At 42.8% G+C, this 21498-nt stretch overlaps 2 protein-coding genes across 7 annotated transcripts in view; one reads left to right on the forward strand and one right to left on the reverse strand.

The window, feature by feature from the left end:
- Positions 1-3034, forward strand: part of cc2d2a (coiled-coil and C2 domain containing 2A) — a 33266-nt gene extending 30232 nt beyond the window's left edge. For all 6 annotated transcript variants that reach the window (XM_021604263.3, XM_090235890.1, XM_090235889.1 and 3 more), the window contains 2 exons: positions 1647-1824; positions 2325-3034. In XM_021604263.3, coding sequence (XP_021459938.2) covers positions 1647-1824; positions 2325-2513 — 367 coding nt within the window. In that variant the 3' untranslated portion in view covers positions 2514-3034. The remainder of the gene's footprint in view (positions 1-1646; positions 1825-2324) is intronic.
- A 40-nt stretch (positions 3035-3074) lies between these two features.
- Positions 3075-20538, reverse strand: LOC110524532 (F-box/LRR-repeat protein 5). The gene is made up of 11 exons (XM_021604266.3): positions 20323-20538; positions 18297-18512; positions 14211-14306; positions 7399-7594; positions 6780-6962; positions 6487-6612; positions 6169-6317; positions 5922-6004; positions 5090-5809; positions 4823-4971; positions 3075-4152 (listed from the first exon to the last, which is right to left on the reverse strand). The coding sequence occupies exons 1-11, from the start codon at positions 20404-20406 to the stop codon at positions 4076-4078; spliced, it is 2079 nt and encodes a 692-aa protein (XP_021459941.3). The 5' UTR covers positions 20407-20538; the 3' UTR covers positions 3075-4075.
- Between the last annotated feature and the right edge of the window lie 960 nt (positions 20539-21498).

A 21498-nucleotide genomic window follows, 5' to 3' on the forward strand; every position in this document is an offset into this window, starting at 1 on the left:
CAACCATCTCTGCAGCACTCCACCAATCAGGCCCAGACTGAAGCCATTCCTCAGTAAAAAGGCACATGACAGCCTGCTTGGAGTTTGCCAAAAGGCACCTAAAGACTCTCAGACCATGAGAACCAAGATTTAACTCTTTGGCCTGAACACCAAGTGTCACGTCTGGAGGAAACCTGGCACCATCCCTACGGTGAAGCATGGTGGTGGCAGCATCATGTTGTGGGGATGGTTTGCAGGGACTGGGAGACTACCGTAATTTCCGGACTATAAGCCGCTACTTTTTTCCCCACGCTTTGAACCTCGCGGCTTATACAATGACGCGGCTAATTTATGGATTTTTCCCGCTTCCACAAGATTCATGCCACCAAAAAACTGAGCACCGTCACATAATGTGACGTAAATCAAGCGCGCTCAAACTTCCCATCAAGGTGGCGCTCCGTGTTCAGTGGGAGGCTTGGATGACAAGTGGGGAGAAATCCTTCACTAAAACGGGCCGCATGCGAAGAGCAACTGATGGTCAAGTCTGCCAGTGGGTCCTGACAGCGTGGAGCATTGTCAAAAAATCCACTATCATCAACGGGTTCCGAAAGGCTGGACTGCTGCGTGTTGAAGAGGGCAGCATGAGCTCAGCTGGGAATTTGCCTCCGGATGAAAGTGACGAGAGCGACAATGAAAACGATCCAACATCGGAAGAAGCAATTCTGAGGCTATTTAACTCCGACACCGAAGGAGATGACTTCAGTGGTTTCAGTGCACAGGAGGAGGAAGATAGTGACCAATGACTTTCTTGGTAGGCTACTGTTTACTGCTATTTTTTAAATATTTTTTTGTTACAAGCCGTGTTTCGTTTAAAAGCCTATTTATTTTTGTTACAAGCCATGTTTGTTTAAAGGCTGTGTAAAGTTAATTTGTTTCAATGTACCGGTAGGCACCTGCGGCTTATAGACATGTGCGGCTTATTTATGTACAAAATACATATTTTTATAAAATTCAGTGGGTGCGGCTTATATTCAGGTGCGCTTAATAGTCCAGAAATTACGGTAGTCAGGATTGAGGGAAAGATGAACGGAGAAAAGTACAGAGATGAAAACCTGCTCCAGAGTGCTCAGGACCTCAGACTGGGGGCGAAGGTTCACCTTCCAACAGGATAACGACCCTAAGAACATAGCCAAGACAACGCTGGAGTGGCTTCGGGTCAAGTCTCTGAATGTCCTTGAGTGGCCCAGCCAGAGCTCGGACTTGAACCCGATCTAACATTTCTGGAGAAATCTGAAAATAGCTGTGCAGCAGCGCTCCCCATCGAACCTGACAGAGCTTGAGAGGATCTGCAGAGAATGGGAGAAACTCTCCAAATACAGGTGTGCCAAGCTTGTAGGGTCATACCCAAGAAGACTGTAGGTTATAATTGCTGCAAAAAGTGCTGAGTAAAGGGTTCGAATAGTTATGTAAATGTTTTTATTTTTAATAAATTAGCTAACATATTTAAAACCTGTTTTTGCATTGTCATTATTGGGTATTATGTGTGGATTGATAAGGGAAAAAAACAATAATACATTTTAGAATAACCTAACAAAATGTAGGGGTCCTGAATACTTCCCGAAGGCACGCTATATGGAGGTTAACACCTCCACTTCCCTTACCTGTAGGGTTGAGAAGATTCTAAAAGAGAAGATCATGGAATGGCGGCCCCGCCACCCGACCCGCTGGAACCGCTACTGCACCTCCACCTTGCGCCACTTCCTGCCAAAGCTGGAGCTGAGTGGAGGGAGGGACGTGGCAGACGAGCACCGTCTAGAGTTACAGAGTTTACTAGGGGACTACAGGGTGAGTCTGGTCTGGGGCTGGGAGGGACAGGGGAGAGGACAGTCTATGGCTGGGAGGGGCAGGGGAGAGGACAGTCTATGGCTGGGAGGGGCAGGGGAGAGGACAGTCTATGGCTGGGAGGGACAGGGGAGAGGACAGTCTATGGCTGGGAGGGACAGGGGAGAGGACAGTCTGGGGCTGGGAGGGACAGGACAGTCTGGGAGGGACAGGACAGAGGACAGTCTGGGGCTGGGAGGGACAGGACAGTCTGGGGCTGGGAGGGACAGGGGAATGACGTAGTAGTCCTGACATGGAGCGGTCCATAAAACATCCAGTTCTTCAGATGAAATTATGAGCATTGCCTTTTGATGGTCATGGCACTGACATTTGTTATAATTAGGGGAGTTCTTCAGCCTCCCAGAATGTTAGCTTATGCTACGGAAAGAAACAGTTGATACATGACTGGATTTCCTTGGCTGTGGAACAGCCTCACTGACGGTCTCTATTTCCTCCTTTAACAGATTTCAGGATTCCCCCTGCATCTTCCATTCTCAGAGGTCCGGCCCATTATCGAGGCAGTCTACAGTACAGGCGTCCACAACGTGGAGGCGTCCAATGTGGAGTTTGCCCTGGCAGTTCATGTCCATGCCTACCCTAACAATGTCCTGTCTGTCTGGGTTTACCTGGCCTCACTCATCCGCACACGATAACTCCATTGCAGAGGTTTGGACATGCTTGTTTTTCATAAATGCACTTTACAATATTGTTTACCTGTATCTTTATGAAGAAACGTTTAGAGCACAACTCCCTTTTAGACTACAGTACATATACATGCACAGGAATAATTCAATATTAAACTGATTATAGCAGTAGGCTGATTATGCAATAGTCATCTAAACACCCAACTTCTTATCTTAAATCGGCATAATGTCAAAATCAAAGCAAGCATACACCGATTAAAACATGTAAACACCTTAACTTGCATTCCAACATTTTAATCAAATTATATTCATCTGACTATCCACAATAATCACATTGTGTGCATGTAACCGTAATCTATTGATTTGGTATTGTCATTTAGTCTTGTATTTGAGTGTGATAGCTCTGGATGACTCCGAGTTGGGTTTGTTCACCATTCCTATGGAATCACAATTAACTGTAGCTACCAAATCTGACAGTCTTGTGTTATGTGCAGTGTAATAACAGATTTTATCATAAACTTTAAACAAAATACCACATTTGTTTGAATCCTTTACCGCATACATACTGTATTTCACTTTAAATCCAATATACTTTTATTGTTCATAACCAATAGAACTTCTCATGCAGATTGTTTGAACAAGCAAATAATGGGTCTCCAGAAGTTGTGCTATGTATAAAGACCAGCACTCAGTGGATCAGAGTAGTTACTATTTCTCAAATCTGCTCCATTGTCATTCAACTGTATGTCTAGATCATTTTGTGAAGTAACTGGGAGAGCTTATGTGAATTTCAGTGCCCTTACCATTGATTCATTACACAATGACAAAGGGAAAATATTATCACAATCCAATGTTTCTAGCCACAAAGGAGAAAGATGAGAAGCATTATGAAATCCAAGATTTGGAATAAGGGTATTACCTGCAGACAAATACCACCATAACTCTATACCTGAAATGCCTGCCCACATCTGAGGCAATTCTAACAGTGATCTGGCCACCTGTCATCTCTAGAAGTGACATGATCAGTGTTCTCCAGGACTGTGCAGTTTTCTTCAGATTCTTAAGTCACTGATGTTACACACCATCTGCCACCGTGTGAATCACCACTCCCAACATGTATCATGTGAAGAGAACTCACATCTCAACATTGAATTATCTGATGTTTCTAACTTCAATAAATCAACCAATTAAGACTTACAGCAATCAGAGATCTAAAACAAGGAAGTAGGAGCAGAGGTGGTGGACCTAGTCAAAAACTACAGGATACCTGGTTCAATTCACTACAGAAACAACAAGTACTTGGTCACGTATAACATCTGCTTTTTTGCAACTCAAATTAAAATGTTAAAGGAACACTTTCTCAATAAGGAACTAGAATTTACATTTGCAGATACTTCATACATCCAACACCCATATTTTTCTAAAAACAGATGGAAATGTCACAAGTTTATTTTTTGTATATCTACAAACTATTTTAAGTGACAAAGTACAGAGATTGGTTTATTCCCAGGTGATTAAAGTGCAGATGAGGAACCTTTGGGTGGGGGGGGGTTGTGGAGCTGGGTCAAAGGTCACTCTCCAGAGCGGCAGCACACCCTGAAGCCACACTGCAGGTTCTGGCAGCCGCTGGCCGTGTCAGCGTGAGGACCTGCAGAGTAACAGAATACAGTGGGCCAGTTACTGCTGTCCTTAAGAGGGGTCTCACACTTGCCAAGATAATCAGCAATCAAACGGTTGACGTGTATCCTTCAAATAGCAAGCATAACATCAGTTTGTTGTTCACCAATGTCAAAGCTTGCTAATAAGAGCTGCCCTCTTCCGATTGACTGTTGACCAATGTGGAGTCTCCTTATTTCATAGAAAATGACTGGTAGCTAGGTTGGTGATTTATCTCGCCTAGTGTGAGTCCCCAGTAATGTGGACATGTACCTATTGCCAAGTTGGACTTCTGTCCACGCTCTTGGTTCAGAAACAATGTTAAATGGTTTACACTAATACTATGGCGTTAAGCATTAAGTTGTAGTGTACACTGAATGCGTTTCTCTGACTACCTTAAAGCCCACTTACCTTCCACCTCATAAGATCAGCAGGGCTGTTACATAAGGAACTTACACTGGGAAACGAGCTGTACAGGTGAGATTCGGAACATTCATACTGGAATACAATCCACCACCAAAAGTCATCCATTCAACTCGATATGATACATAATGCTCTTCCTACACATTTGTGCAACATTCAAGTGTATAACATTGCATAACTTAGTTCTATTTTTTGAGAGGTTATTTTCCCCTAATGTTGTAAACTAATGTGTACATTACCGTTGATGTTGTCGCAGTAGTAGAAGTGTTCATCATTGAGGGCAGGACAGGCTGACACCAGCTCCTGTAGCCCCACCTCAGTGATGAGGAGACATCCAGACAGGTTCAGATGCTCCAGGTGAGGAAGCCCTCCACGCTGAGACAGTGCCCTGAAACACACACATAGATTTCATGTCCATAATACACTCATTCCCTACTCAAAATCTATGTTAAAGCAATGTTTACATAGGTGGAATACATAATACAGAGGGGTCATAAGCAGTTTACCTCAAGCCCAGGTCTGTGACCTGATAGCATCCAGACAGGCTGAGGAACCTTAGTGAGCGCCGACCGTCTGACTGATCAGTTCTGTTGTCACACTCCAGGCACAACTGGCCCCCAGAGGAGCATTTAGTCCGAAACTCTGCCCCTGCACTGCCCCTGGTGGTGTGAGACTCATACTGCAGCCCTCCTAAAGTCCTCAGGGCCGTCTCACCAGTGCAGCAGGTGGAATGGCCACAGCCGGCCTCCCCAAGCCCATACTGCTGCTGCCTGTAGGAGGTGCTAAAGCAAGTCCTGAAGCCCCCCCTACTTCTCCTACAGCAACACGACAATCCCCCTGGCTGAGTCTCCACAAAGCCCCGCACCTCAGGGGTAGACACTCCCCTGCGTCGGTTCCACTCCGCAGCATCCTCGATGTCAGCCAGCTCCAAGGGGTCCAGGACCCAGACCCTGGTGGGGCTGCAGGGGGCTCTGCCCAGTCTCCCTGGCCACTGCTTGAAGATCAGGACCTGCCGGCTGTGCCCAGTCGGACGGAGGCTGCGCTTGTCGAGCAGACTGATAGGAGAAGGAGGGCTCTTCAGAAGCTTGGCTTGTCGGTCAGAGCAGGTGGGAGATGCCAGGTCCCCAAGACCCAGGGACAGCTTCTTCAGTGTGCGGTCAGTGATCTTCTCACAGCCTGAAAGGTCTAGGTGCTCCAGAGAGAGACATGCCCACAGAGATGACCAACTGACAGGCAGAAGATAAAAAATATATAATTAGAAAAGACAGACAAAATTATTTGAATAGTACATCACACCATGTAGTGTTCAGCATAATTGGTGTGGCACGGATGGCATACCTGTCAAAGGCGGAGTCTGTGACATCAGTCTGAGTGAGGTCCAGGTGGGTGAGATTAGGACAGAGACTGAGGATCTGACGCACCTGCAGCAGCAGACACCCATATACATACAGATCATTAACCTACACTCTGCCATGTATAATCTATTCAGTCTCAAACATCCTTCATTCATATGCACCCAGTGTTTCTCAAGGCTCTGCTTTATTGATGTTCTAGGCATATGATCATGAATATTCCTGGTCCATACCATCTTACTGGAGACCGTAGAGCTGTAGGCCAGAACGATGGACCTGACAGAGGAACCCACAGCTGGCAGAAGGTTCTGGATCATTCCATTCAGTAGCTTCTTCTCCCTCTGAGCAGCACTTATAGCCAAGGAGTCTTCACAAGATACATCTAGACAAGGGAGAATGTGGATAGAAAAGAGGACCATTTTCTAGAAGTCATATCCAAACAGTTCACCCAAATCTGTAAACACATCTGTGTCACTTCAATCAAACTATGCATTCACTTGATCGTATCAGATGTACTCCTGACAAATACATTAGACTGACTGGTAACTCACCAGACTCATCCACATCTGCATCCTCATCCCACTCCTGGTAGGCCTTGCCCTCATCCTGCAGACTTTTCACCCACTCCTCATCCGGCTCCTGGTTCAGATCATCTGGGGGACCGCGATAGTAATCCCCTGGGAAACAGACACAGAAGGCACACACTCAAAATACAAACTCAGCAACTGTTTTCTTAATGAGAACGGTGTCAAAGGATTGTATTGGTATGGCAGTTTTTCTAGTGTTGACTGCATTCCCATTGGAGGTGATAAAAGTATAAAAAGGTAAAGGTTGATCTTTGTACCTCTGGCCCAGCGTACAGGGTAGAGGTGTCTCCACAGAGAGCCGGTCTTGGCCAGGTCAGACCAGGCAGAGCACACCTGGCCACAGTGACACAGGTCCTCAGGGCCCAGGTAGCGGAACAGACACAGCAGGACCTCTGTGGGCAGCTGGGAGATGTGGGCGGAGCACAGCTCTTTCTCCAATTCTGAGGAATGATAATAAGTAGAGTTTTTTTATAGTGTTCACACTGAATTTAAGTACAGTTCTTATAAGAGTTTAGAAGTGACATGCTTCTCTACAGTTTACGGTAAATATAGACATCCAAGAATCATTGTTAGACCGCAGCAAACAGTGGGAAATGAGGCAGCAGCATTGTGATTCAGCGGTCCGTAAAAATGTTTTTGGTAAGGGTTAGAGCCACGCCTCAAAGGAACATTTGGTTATGGGAAATTTGTGGTCAGTATTCATTTCCTAAACAAGTACTGACCACATCCTCCAATTCAGCATAGTTATGAGGAAGTTGGGATGTATGTTCTTGAAAGATATTAGGTAAAAGGATTGTGTAGGGAAAGATAGATAGGGTAGATATCACAAAGATGTGTACTAACTAAGAAAGATAATGAAGGGTCTGTCTGACTCACCATCATCAGTCTTCTCATGGTCAGCATACTTGAAGGCCTTGTGCAGCTCCTCTGCCTGGCTCCACAGACTGAGCCCCTTCAGCACCTCTGCTGCACAGTTCCATCGCTGCTGGCTACTGTGCTGCGCTATCACCTGCTTCTTGATGTCTTTCAGCTCCTCATAAGTGAAGTACTGCATCAGCATGGGCTGGAACACCTGGATATACACATTCACTTGCATTACACACAAGCACATGCAAAACAATGCATTACTATAGAAAATACAGAAAGACCCACAGTTCTGAACATGTTATACTTGCTGGTAGGGCTGTGGAGGTCATTACATTTTTTCCAGACAGTTATTGCCATGCAAAAAACTACCGGTTCACGGTAATTTACTGTTTATTAACATAAACACGTTTCGCATCTCCAGGCCTCCACGAATACAAGCTGCATACAAGCCGCTGATGCGTGCCTTTGGCATCTATAAAAGTCTAATAAAATCAATTTACACTGGACAAAAATAAACAACATGTAACAAAAAAGAACAAAAATATATTTTACTGAGTTACAGTTCATATAAAAGGAATCCAGTCAATTGAAATAAACAACTTGGGACTTAATCTATGATTTCACGACTGGGAATACAGAAATGCATCGGTTGGTCACAGATACCTTAAAGAAAAAGTTACAGGCATGGATCAGAAAACCGGTCAGTATCTGGTGAGACTACAATCTGCCTCATGCAGGTGACATGTCCTTCGCATAGAGTTGATCAGGCTGTTGATAGTGGCCTGTGGAATGTTGTCCCACTCCACTTCAATGGCTGTGCAAAATTGCTATTGGCGGGACCTGAAACACGCTGTCGTACACACTGATCCAGAGCATCCCACACATGCTCAATGGGTGACATGCCTGGTGAGTGTGCAGGCCATGAAAGAACTGGGACATTTTCAGATTCCAGGAATTGTGTACAGAGCCTTGCGACAAGGGGCTGTGCATTATCATGCAGAAACATGAGGTGATGGCGGAGGATGAATGGCATGACAATGGACCTCAGGATCTCATCACAGTATCTCTGTGCATTCAAATTGCCATTGATAAAATGCAATTGTGTTCATTGTCCGTAGCTTATGTCTGCCCATACCATAACCCCACCACCACCATGAGGCACTCTGTTCACAACATTGACACCAGAAACCGCTCGCCCACACGATACCACTGCCATCTGCCTAGTACAGTTGAAACCGGGATTCATCCGTGAAGAGCACACTTCTCCAGCGTGCCAGTGGCCATTCAAGGTGAGCATTTGCCCACATTAAGTCAGTTATGACGCCGAACTGCAGTCAGGTTGAAACCTTGGTGAGGACGACAAGCACGCAAATGAGCTCACCTGAGACGGTTTCTGACAGTTTGTGCAGAAATTTTTCAGTTGTGCAAACCCAGTTTCATCATAAGCCAGATGTGAAGGTCTTGGACTGGCGTGGTTACACGTCGTCTGAGGTTTGGAGGTCAGTTAGACATATTGCCAAATTCTCTAAAACAATTTGAGGTGGCTTATGGTAGAGAATTTAACATTTAATTCTCTGGCAACAGCTCTGGTAGACATTCCTGCAGTCGGCATGCCAATTGCATACTCCCTCAAAACTTGAGATACCCGTGGCATGTTGTGTGACAAAACTGCACATTTTAGAGTGGCCTTTTATTGTCCCCAGCCCAAGGTGCACCTCTGTAATGATCATGCTGTTTAATAAGCTTCTTGATATGCCACACCTGTCAGGTGGATGACTTATCTTGGCAAAGGTGAAATGCTCACTAACAGGGATGTGGCTAAAATTTGAGAGAAATAAGCTTCATGTGCGTACAAGAAAAAAATGAGGCTCATGAAAGATGGGACCAGCAATGCATTTAGTCTACTTTGCAATATTTGTTTTAACTTAAAGCTAAACTGTAAACTAGTTGTTAAGTACTTACTATGATGACTACTGAATTCACGATCATGTTTGGTACAGAGTTGGGACGTTTTTGTTCAGTATAATATACACCATATTTTAGTCAGGCCTAATGAAAAATAATGATATGAAGAAAATGTATTTCAGAAGAACAGAATGAGTTGGCCTACTGTATGTTATCTGGCTATGATCCATGCCATAGGCTTGTTCATTTAGCTGCCATTATTTTATATGATTTTATAATAAGAAGAATATAATTGAACTTAGCTGAATAAAATATAAATTATATTTTTCCCATTCCGGAGCGAGTGAAGTGGCCATGTGGAGCGTAAAAGTGATCATTTAGAGTTATTTGGCAACTTTAGTTGGGAATAATACAAACTTTAGAATGTCTTAGAAATCAAAACATATATGGCCTGCATGACGTGACTATAAGCTATTGATGATTTGAGAAAGCTTGCACTCGTATTACTTAGAATGTATTTAGTGTTGTTTACTCTGGTCCAAACAGGCCGAGAAATAATATTGTAATCTAACAACACCTGTTGGTCACATAATACTCACTAGGTCAAGTGTCTTCCACAGATCTGACATCGCCTTTCCCTCCTGAGCACCCAGTAAACATCAGTTTGGAGGTTTTTTTTCACGTCCTCCACATCCACTTTGCTGTCGACATCATTACAGTGTTCAGAGTTTGTTATAACCAATTTATTGATTCGATTATGTTAGGCTATAGGTCAGGCCCTATTGGTCACATGCATGCGATGAATACATGTTTCACGTAAAGAAAGCAAGGGTTGAGGGAATAGGGAAATGAGGGATTTCGAAACAAGTAAAAAACTAAAATGAAGTGATGTTGTAGCTTCAGCACAGACAGCAAAATAAATACTTGCTGTGATGTGGTGCCTTTTTACTGCAGTAGGGGGGACAGTCACACAGGCAATCGCTGTTTGTTTAACACAGTGTGATTGAGCTCCCGATGAATTTTGTGTGTCTTAATTATTTAACCAAACAGTGTGCTTAAAGCATCAGACAAGCTCAGTGCATATGTAGGTGATTTTATTCAAACACATAGGGTGTCTATATATGAAAAAATATGTTTCAACATTTCGACCAATCGATTGGTCTAAAGCACAGGACGACTCTTGGTCGACCAAGATTTTGTTTCATCGGGGACAGCCCTGTTAAGAACACATTTCACTCCACACATCAACCACTGTTTCTGCACCGCCCTATGGGACTCCCAATCACGGCCGGTTGTAACACAGCCCAGGATCAAACCCGGGTCTGTAGTGATGCCTCTAGCACTGGGATGCAGTGCCTTAGACTGCTGCGCCACTCGGGAGGCCCTGACAGGTAATATTCTAATATTCCACCCAAACTCTGTATGCCATGGGCTCTCCAACCCTGTTCCTGCAACCCTGTGCTTAATTTAGGAACCAAGTGAAATCTGTTCGGGAACATCAATAGTAAAATGTTTTCGCAACAAAACATTTCACTAAACTCTTGACAGCCCCTCTGTGAGCTCAAGAAAGGAATAAAGGAGAGAGCGGAGATGGAATCTGCATAGCTAACGGTAATGTGTCACCCGATTAATTATAAAAAGTCCTATTACTAGGCTATTCAAAAATCAAATTCACTATAATTGTAGGCTAACTTTAAGTCACCCTGCACAATCAATGAACCAACAGCATTGCCTAGGGCTATATGTTCTCTACCTGAATCATGGACAGAGATTTGGGAGCGTAGCATTAGGTAACCAGTCCATCCAGTATACATAATAATACAGTCCACAGATTTGTTTAATTTTGTAGTATAGGCTAGACCAATTATGTGCCAAAGACATCTTTTCTGATTTATGTTTCTATGCAATGTGTAATAGGCGGTAGGTTATGTATTGTATAACGGCACAATCATTACTTTAATTAATTGTTTTTCAGGCTTGGGCTCAAAAGCCTACACAAACTGTAATATGCTTATGTTTGTCTTGAATGAATCATCACCTTAGAAAGCCATGTCCATTTTGTTGTGTTAGGCTTTGAAACAACATCCACAATGACCATGTTTTACACTCAGTTTCAACCTGCTGTTGAACTTTTCTTCAAATTGATCGCCACAGTGACGTGAGTTTTAAAGCACAATACTATTTTGATGATAAGTGTCTGATGTGATTTTTGAATGCATTTGCATTGATGTCAGAGTGGCTAGAGGGACAATAGAGCCCTGAGTACCAGGCCATTAGGACCTGATGGTCATTAGCAAGTTGGGTACTACCAAAGCATGTCCAGAGTGCATAAGAAGAAATTACCGTGACTCAATGGTCACATGGAATTTTACTGCGGTCATGACTAATGACTGTCAGTGTGGTGGTAATACGGTCATGACTAATGACTGTCAGTGTGGTGGTAATACGGTCATGACTAATGACTGTCAGTGTGGTGGTAATACGGTCATGACTAATGACTGTCAGTGTGGTGGTAATACGGTCATGACTAATGACTGTCAGTGTGGTGGTAATACGGTCACTGCAACAGCTCTACTTGAAGGTCTCCATTCATGGATTTTACACTGGATATACACTACTGTTCAAAAGGTTGGGGTCACTTAGAAATGTCCTTGTTTTTTTAATAAAAAATAAATAAATTGTCCATTAAAATAGCATCAAATTGATCAGAAATACAGTGTATAGACATTGTTAATGTCAGCTTCATTAAAAATAACCGCAAAGCACCAGTCTCAACGTCAACAAATCTCAGACTGGCCAATAAAAATAAAATATTAAGATGGGCAAAAGAACACAGACACTGGACAGAGGAACTCTGCCTAGAAGGCCAGCGTCCCGTAGTCGCCTCTTCACTGTTGACGTTGAGACTGATGTTTTGCGGGTACTATTTAATGAAGCTGCCAGTTGAGGACATGTGAGGCGTCCGTTTCTCAAACTAGACACTCTAAAGTACAGTACTTGTCCTTTAGCTCAGTTGTGCACCGGGTCCTCCCACTCCTCTTTCTATTCTGGTCAGAGCCAGTTTGCGCTGTTCTGTGAAGGGAGTAGTACGAAATCTTCAGTTTCTTGGCAATTTCTCGCATGGAATAGCCTTAATTTCTCAGAACAAGAATAGACTGACGAGTTTCAGAAGAAAGTTATTTGTTTCTGGACATTTTGAGCCTGTAATCGAACCCACAAAATTATGTTGCTCCAGATACTCAACTAGTCTAAAGGCCAGTTTTATTGCTTCTTTAAAATCGGGACAACAGTTTTCAGCTGTGCTAACATAATTGCAAAAGGGTTTTCTAATGATCAGTTAACCTTTTAAAATGATAAACTTGGATTAGCTAACACGTGCCATTGGAACACAGGAGTGATGGTTGCTGATAATGGGCCTCTGTACGCCTATGTAGATATTCCATTTTTTTTTAAATCAGCCGTTTCCAGCTACAATAGTCATTTACAACATTAACAATGTCTACACTGTATTTCTGATCAAGTTGATGTTATTTTAAATGGACAATTTAAAAAAAATTCTTTCAAAAGCAAAGACATTTCTAAGTGAACCCAAATTTTTGAATGGTAGTGTAACAAATATGTACACTGCTCAAAAAAAAAAAAAGGGAACATTTAAACAACACAATGTAACTCCAAGTCAATCACACTTCTGTGAAATCAAACTGTCCACTTAGGAAGTAACACTGATTGACAATACATTTCACATGCTGTTGTGCAATGGAATAGACAACAGGTGGAAATTATAGGCAATTAGCAAGACACCCCCAATAAAGGAGTGGTTCTGCAGGTGGTGACCACAGACCACTTCTCAGTTCCTATGCTTCCTGGCTGATGTTTTGGTCACTTTTGAATGCTGGTGGTGTTTTCACTCTAGTGGTAGCATGAGACGGAGTCTACAACCTACACAAGTGGCTCAGGTAGTGCTGCAGGACATTTGGCATTTGCCAGAGAACACAAAGATTAGCAAATTTGCCACTGGTGCCCTGTGCTCTTCACAGATGAAAGCAGGTTCACACTGAGCACATGTGACAGACGTGACAGTCTGGAGACGCCGTTGAGAACGTTCTGCTGCCTGCAACATCCTCCAACGTGACCGGTTTGGCGGTGGGTCAGTCATGGTGTGGGGTGGCATTTCTTTGGGGGGGGCGCACAGCCCTCCATGTGCTCGCCAGAGGTAGCCTGACTGCCATTAGGTACCAAGATGAGATCCTCAGACCCCTTGTGAGACCATATGCTGGTGCGGTTGGCCCTGGGTTCCTCCTAATGCAAGACAATGCTAGACCTCATGTGGCTGGAGTGTGTCAGCAGTTCCTGCAAGAGGAAGGCATTGATGCTATGGACTGGCCCGCCCGTTCCCCAGACCTGAATCCAATTGAGCACATCTGGGACATCATGTCTCACTCCACAGACTGTCCAGGAGTTGGCGGATGCTTTAGTCCAGGTCTGGGAGGAGATCCCTCAGGAGACCATCCACCACCTCATCAGGAGCATGCCCAGGCGTTGTAGGGAGGTCATACAGGCACGTGGAGGCCACACACACTACTGAGCCTCATTTTGACTTGTTTTAAGGACATTACATCAAAGTTGGATCAGCCTGTAGTGTGGTTTTCCACTTTAATTTTGAGTGTGACTCCAAATTCAGACCTCCATGGGTTGATAAATTTGATTTCCATTGATAATTTGTGTGATTTTGTTGTCAGCACATTCAAATATGTAAAGAAAAAAGTATTTAATAAGAATATTTCATTCATTCAGATCTAGGATGTGTTATTTTAGTGTTCCCTTTATTTTTTTGAGCAGTGTATTAATACTGTACACAGAATGTCCTACATCAGAATACCCTACATATAAATTACTTGTAGATTATTATATCATACCTCTTCCTCCTCCTTCATATGGGGTAAGAAGTCCTGTGTGAATGCCTCAAGTCTTTCCTTCAGCTGCTGGGCATAGTTGAGCTGCTCATTTTCACTCTGCAAATATATCAAGCATTACACATCAGACACAAACAACTGACTGTCATTCACTCCCCCTAAGAATGCCAGCAATCCTCCACTTCTGCCAAATCAATACTGTCAAACATACAAGAGTCAACAGACCAGCAAAACACTCAAATACTTACCCTTGCAGGATAAGAAAATAAACATGTTTGTGGCTAAACTTGAAATACCCTCGATTTAACTGAGCAATGTTTTCCTCCAATTCATGCATTTCATCAACAAATCTGTACTCTCTAAACCAAAAGCATTCTAATAGCATTTACAAAAAATGTAACAAAGTCTTGTTTATGAGGTTTAATTAAAACATTCTTTCGTCTCCTAGTTGAAGACTAAATCCCCCCCAAAATGCAACAAAAAGCGTTTGAATTAGGCTACCTCTCTAAAAACATATTTTGTCTATAAACAATGTTCACAGGCCCATTTAATGCATGTTCTGCTTGGCGCTCTCTACAAGCTACAAAATAAAGTACCTCCAAACACCAAACATATATATCATAATTGTATACAAGCAACATAATGCCAAGAACTCAAAAGATCTCTCAATTATTTTATTTCTGTTCAAAATGCACGCATCTATCATAGAATTGCTAACCATTTCTCTTTTCTGAATTGAGGCATATTGTTCAATTGTGTGTTGCGTTTAGAAACGCCAGTTTCACTAAAGTAAAAAAGTGTTTAAAAGGTTACCAGGAAACCAAGACCGTCTTTAACCAGACTGTTGTCATTGTAGTACATGGGCTTGCTCCTACCTAAATGTCTCTGATTTGGTCTAAGCAAACAGCTGGAGGCAGGGCTATCTCCTATAGAACTCCATTTTTATGGAATGGTCTGCCTACCCATGTGAGAGACGCAGACTCGGTCTCAACTTTTAAGTCTTTATTGAAGACTCATCTCTTCAGTAGGTCCTATGATTGAGTGTAGTCTGGCCCAGGAGTGTGAAGTTGAACGGAAAGGCTCTGGAGCGACGAACCTCCCTTGCTGTCTCTGCCTGGCCGGTTCCCCTCTCTCCACTGGGATTCTCTGCCTCTAACCCTATTAGAGGGGCTGAGTCACTGGCTTACTGGTGCTCTTCCATGCCGTCCCTAGGAGGGGTGCGTCACTGACGTGATCTTCCTGTCTGGGTTGGCGCCCCCCCTTGGGTTGTGCCGTGGCGGAGATCTTTGTGGGCTATTCTCAGCCTTGTCTCAGGATGGTAAGTTGGTGGTTGAAGATATCCCTCTAGTGGTGTGGGGTAGAGGTCAACCGATTACGATTTTTCAACGCAGATACCGATTATTGGAGGACCAAAAAAAAGGCGATACCGATTAAATCGGTCAATTTTTTTACATTTGATTTGTAATAATGACAATTACAACAATACTGAATGAACACTTATTTTAACCTAATATGATACATCAATAAAATCAATTTAGCCTCAAATAAATAATGAAACATGTTCAATTTGGTTTAAATAATGCAAAAACAAAGTGTTAGAGAAGAAAGTAAAAGTGCAATATGTGCCATGTAAGAAAACTAACGTTTAAGTTCCTTGCTCAGAACATGAGAACATATGAAAGCTGGTGGTTCCTTTTAACATGAGTCTTCAATATTCCCAGGTAAGAAATTTTAGGTTGTAGTTATTATAGGAATTATAGGACTATTTCTCTCATATACCCTTGACTATTGGATGTTCTTATAGGCACTTTAGTTTTGCCAGTGTAACAGTATAGCTTCCATCCCTCTCCTCACCGCTACCTGGGCTCGAACCAGGAACACATTGACAAAAGCCACCCTCGAAGCAGCGTTACCCATGCAGAGCAAGGAGAACAACTACTCCAAGTCTCAGAGCGAGTGACGTTTGAAATGCTATTAGCGCACACCCCGCTAACTAGCTAGCCATTTCACATCGGTTACACCAGCCTAATCTCGGGAGTTGATAGGCTTGAAGTCATAAACAGCTCAATGCTTGAAGCACAGGGAAGAGCTGCTGGCAAAACGCACGAAATTGCTATTTGAATGAATGCTTACGAGCCTGCTGGTGCCTACCATCGCTCAGTCAGACTGCTCTATCAAATCATAGACTTAATTATAACATAATAATACACAGAAATACGAGCCTTTGGTAATTAATAAGGTCGAATCCGGAAACTATCATTTCAAAAACAAAACGTTTATTCTTTCAGTGAAATACAGAACCGTTACGTATTTTATCCCTAAGTCTAAATATTGCTGCACAACCTTTAATGTTGTCATAATTACGTAAAATTCTGGCATATTAGTTCGCAATGAGCCAGGCGGCCCAAACTGTTGAATATACCCTGACTCTGCGTGCAATGAACGCAAGAGAAGTGACACAATTTCACCTGGTTAATATTGCCTGCTAACCTTTCTTTTAGCTAAATATGCAGGTTTTAAAATATATACTTCTGTGTATTGATTTTAAAAAAGGCATCGATGTTTATGGTTAGGTACACATTGGAGCAACGACAGTCCTTTTTTGAGAATGCGCACCGCATCGATTATATGCAATGCAGGACACGCTAGATAAACTAGTAATATCATCAATCATGTGTAGTATAACTAGTGAATATGATTGATTGTTTTTTTATAAGATAAGTTTAATGCTAGCTAGCAACTTACCTTGGCTTCTTACTGCATTTGCGTAACAGGCAGGCTCCTCGTGAGGCAGAGCGTTGAGCTAGTTAACAGCAAGGTTGCACGATTGAATCTGTCGTTCTGCCCCTGAACAAGGCAGTTAACCCACCGTTCCTAGGCTGTCCTTGAACGTGCTCTTAACCGACTTGCATCGTTAAATAAAGTAGTAAAACAAATATGTTAAAACAAATCGGGAAAAATCGGCGTCCAAAAAAAGCCGATTGTTCCGATTGTTATGAAAACTTGAAATCGGCCATTCCGATTAATCGGTCGACCTCTAGCGTGGGGGCTGTGCTTTGGCAAAGTGGGTGGGGTTATATCCTGCCTGGTTGGCCCTGTCCGGGGGTATCGTCGGACAGGTTCACAGTGTCTCCTGACCCCTCCTGTCTCAGCTTCCTGTATTTATGCTGCAGTAGTTTATGGGTCAGGAGGCTAGGGTCAGTCTGTTATATCTAGAGTATTTCTCCTGTCTTGTCCTGTGTGAATTTAAGTATGCTCTCTAATTCTTTCTTTCTCTCTCTCTCTCAGAGGACCTGAGCCCTAGGACCATGCCTCAGGACTACCTGGCCTGATGACTCCTTGCTGTCCCCAGTCCACCTGGCCTTGCTGCTGCTCCAGTGTCAACTGTTCTGCCAGCGGCTATGGAACCCTGACCTGTTCACCGGACGTGCTACCTGTCCCAGACCTGTTGTTTTCAACTCTCTAGAGACAGCAGGAGCAGTAGAGATACTCTCAATGATCGACTATGAAAAGCCAACTGACATTTACTCCCTGAGGTGCTGACCTGTTGTACCCTCGGCAACCACTGTGATTATTATTATTATTATTATTATTATTATTATTATTATTATTATTATTATTATTATTATTAGACCCTGCTGGTCATCTATGAACATTTGAACATCTTGGCCATGTTCTGTTATAATCTCCACCCGGCACAGCCAGAAGAGGACTGGCCACCCCTCATAGCCTGGTTCCGCTCTAGGTTTCTTCCTAGGTTCTGGACTTTCTAGGGAGTTTTTCCTAGCCACTGTGCTTCTACACCTGCATTGCTTGCTGTTTGGGGTTTTAGGCTGGGTTTCTGTACAGCACTTTGAGATATCAGCTGATGTAAGAAGGGCTTTATAAATAAATTTGATTTGATTAGTAATATTACATGCCTGTCTGTAGGATGATTCACTACAGTGACAGTCTACCATTTCATAAAAAGCATGACTCAATGGGACACAACACAAAGCCTCAAGGGCAACAGGGATTATTTGAGAGCCTTTTTCATAAATGTCATTATGTTAGTGTCAGTGCTTCTGCTGATATCATTAGTGGAGTCACCTTAACGCTTCTCAGCCCTTTCTCAAACAGGGATAACATCTCTGAGAGCTTGTTGTCGGAGTGTACATTATACACATTGCAGCTGCGCTGCTGCAACAGGCCGATGATGTACTCATTCTCAATCTGTTCATGCATCTTGAACTCCTTGAAGGTAGCACACAGCGACTGAAGAAATGAGCGGAAGTCATTGTTGTTGGAGAAGTTGGTCTGTGACAGCTGTGGTAGAATGGAGAAAAATAACATGTCAAAGTTACTCAGATAACAAAAGTATAAAGCTGTGTGTTGCTAATTAACAAAGTGTGTGTATGTGTGTACTGTAATATAATAATTTAGTGGGTACTTATTTTTGTCCTATTTAATAATATACAAGTGTGTATAAATGCTCATGGGTGAATTGGATGGTTTTTTTTGCATATCCCAACTCTCCTTGAGACACCCTCAGCCAGGGTCTGCCATTATCATCTGCGACCCAGGAATAATTAGATTTAAGTGCCTTGCTCAAGGGCACAGTGGGAGATGTTTTTTTCCCTTGTCTAAGGGATTCGAACTAGCAACCTTTCGGTTACTGGCCCAACGTTCTAACCACTAGGCAGCCTACCACCTTTGTGTGTGTGTAAACTACAATATATTTATCTTGCGGACCTGAACACATAAGCAACATAATTGTGAACATGCCTGTATGAGATGAACTTGGGCCAAAACAAGCCCCATAAATGGAGGACAGGTTGTGAGGAAGGATCGGTATTCACCAATTTCATTGTGTTTTGCTCATGCCAAGTTACGTGACATTAGGTAAAAGCTTGGGGGAAAATACAGTTAGCCATGGTACTGCGTAGTAAGTAGCTGGCTAGCAGGGTTGGGGAGAACCAATAATTGCTATATGCGCTAGATGACTAACAGGGGGCGCTATTTTGAAGCGTCACATCTCCATTTTGGCACTCCCCCAGTGTAATTTTTATAAAGCTATAGAAGTGCATTTATTAACATATACAGTTGTTGTTGTCACATGTATTCTATTACAGATGCATAGTTAATAAATACTAAATTAATCATTATGTGAGCTAAATATGAGAAAATATTTTTTTTTCCTAAAGTATATATTTTTGGAAAGCTATGTTACTGTACCCATGATAAACAAAATACATGTAATTTTGCCCTTAAAACATTTAATTGAAATACTGTAGAAGTCCATTCATTCCTTCTGGGGAGTGCCAATATGGCCGACGGTGGCGTCAAAGCTTATTACGTGCCATAGCAAGCATTAGCAATCCAGGGTTTTTATACATCACTGGGAGTAACATGTAATCACAAACAAACGAACTATAATCAGTTATATTAGCAGCAAAAATACTGTAATCAAATTAGATACTTTGAAAAACGAAATAAGTACTTAATAGATTACTTTTAAAAATCCAGAAAGGATGTGTGAGAAAAAAATACATTATGACACCTTTATGTTGACATTCAATTCACCATTGAAAAAAAGCGCAAATGTATGTTTGTTCCACCTGAGCGAGGCTCACCACAGTCCAGACTAAATGCGTTTGATTGATCATTTTAGTCTTCTTCTAATGCCTCTTACGGTAAAAGTAAATCATATTAAATTACTGAGTTTGGGTATTCCAAAAATGCCGTTACTGGTTACAATTTCGGACAGGTAACTAACATTGGTAGCCAACTGTAACAGATTACACTAGAAGGTAATCTCCAACCCTGCTAGCACAACGTGTTGCATAACAACGTGACTCGCAAACTTCAGACTGGTTAATCCACGTAACTAATTAGCTAGAACTGTTTGCTATACAAGTTGCCAAAAGTATCATGTCATTGAAGTTGCTAGCAAGCTAACATGCTAGTTGAGACATTTCCCAACTAACGTTAGCCAGCGACGGACATAACAACTATGCCAAAAACACAACACCCATTTCTCCGACTAGCCAGCTAACCACTGCGTAACAAATAACGGGCAGCATGCTAGCTACATAGCTTACGTTATTTGGGCAAATTCATATTGCTTTATACAGACCTTCTCACAGTAAAGTCCCACCAACTGTTTCATTCGCCAGTGTGGCCCAGTGAAAACATCCACCTCGTCGGGAAAAGGAGCCATCTTCACTCCATAGAAACTAATCAGCACTGACTTGAGTTGCTTCTTGCGTCGCGTATTAGATGCTAACTAGTTAGCTTAGCATTGGGGAAGTGATAATGGGCATGCGCACTACTGTTTCTCCACGTACCAGACAGCGGGCGTCACAGACACCGGGAATCTTTAACTTCAGTTGATCCTCCTCAACACTTAACGCCACTCCAGTTACAGTGTTTTCGGAAAATATTTAGACCTCTTCACCTTTTCCAGAAAATTGTTACATTACAGCCTTATTCTAAAATATATGTTTTTTAAATGGTACAAATGTATTAAAAATAAAACACGGAAATACCTTATTTACATAAGTATACAGACCCTTTGCTATGAGACTCGAAATTGAGCTCAGGTGCATCCTGTTTCCATTGATCATGTAGATGATTCTACAACTTTGGAATCCACTTGTTCAGATTCAATTGATTGGACATGATTTGGGAAGGCACACACCTGTCTATATACGGTCCCATAGTTGACAGTGTATGTCATAGCAAAAACCAAGCCATGAGGTAGAAGGCATTGTCAGTCGAACTCTGAGACAGGATTGTGTCGAGGCACAGATCTGGGGAAAGGAAACCAAAAAAAATCTTCACCATTGAAGATACCCAAGAACACAGTGGCCTCCTAAATTGAAGAAGTTTGGAACCACCAAGACTCTACCTAGAGCTGGCCACCTGGCCAAACTGAGCAATTGAGGGAGAAGGGCCTTTGTCAGGGAGGTGACCAAGAACCCGATGGTCACTCTGACAGAGCTCTAGAGTTCGTTTGTGGAAATGGGAGATCCTTCGGGAATTTATGGTAGAGTGGCTCGACGGAAGCCACTCCTCAGTAAAAGGCACATGACAGCCCACTTGGAGTTTGCCAAAAGGCACATAAAGCACTCTCGAACCACGAGAAACAAGATTATCTGGTCTGATGAAACCAAGATTGAACTCTTTGGCCTGAATGCCAAGCACCACATTTGGAGGAAACCAGGCACCACTCATCACCTGGCCAACATGCTATGGGGATGTTTTTCAGCAGCAGGGACTGGGAGACTAGTCAAGATTGAGGGAAAGATGA

Source organism: Oncorhynchus mykiss, chromosome 5 (assembly GCF_057628025.1).
Source record: "Oncorhynchus mykiss isolate SJ-2025 chromosome 5, ASM5762802v1, whole genome shotgun sequence".
NCBI classification, from domain to species: domain Eukaryota; kingdom Metazoa; phylum Chordata; class Actinopteri; order Salmoniformes; family Salmonidae; genus Oncorhynchus; species Oncorhynchus mykiss.

What these genes read in the sequence shown, in the direction of transcription:
- LOC110524532 (XM_021604266.3), bottom strand. Translation starts at nt 20,406, where the DNA reads ATGGCTCCTTTTCCCGACGAGGTGGATGTTTTCACTGGGCCACACTGG. An exon ending in ACAGACTCCGCCTTTGACAG is followed by an intron (nt 5,810 to 5,921) that starts GTATGCCATCCG and finishes TCTGCCTGTCAG; the next exon opens with TTGGTCATCTCTGTGGGCAT. An exon ending in CTACTGCGACAACATCAACG is followed by an intron (nt 4,153 to 4,822) that starts GTAATGTACACA and finishes GTTACTCTGCAG; the next exon opens with GTCCTCACGCTGACACGGCC.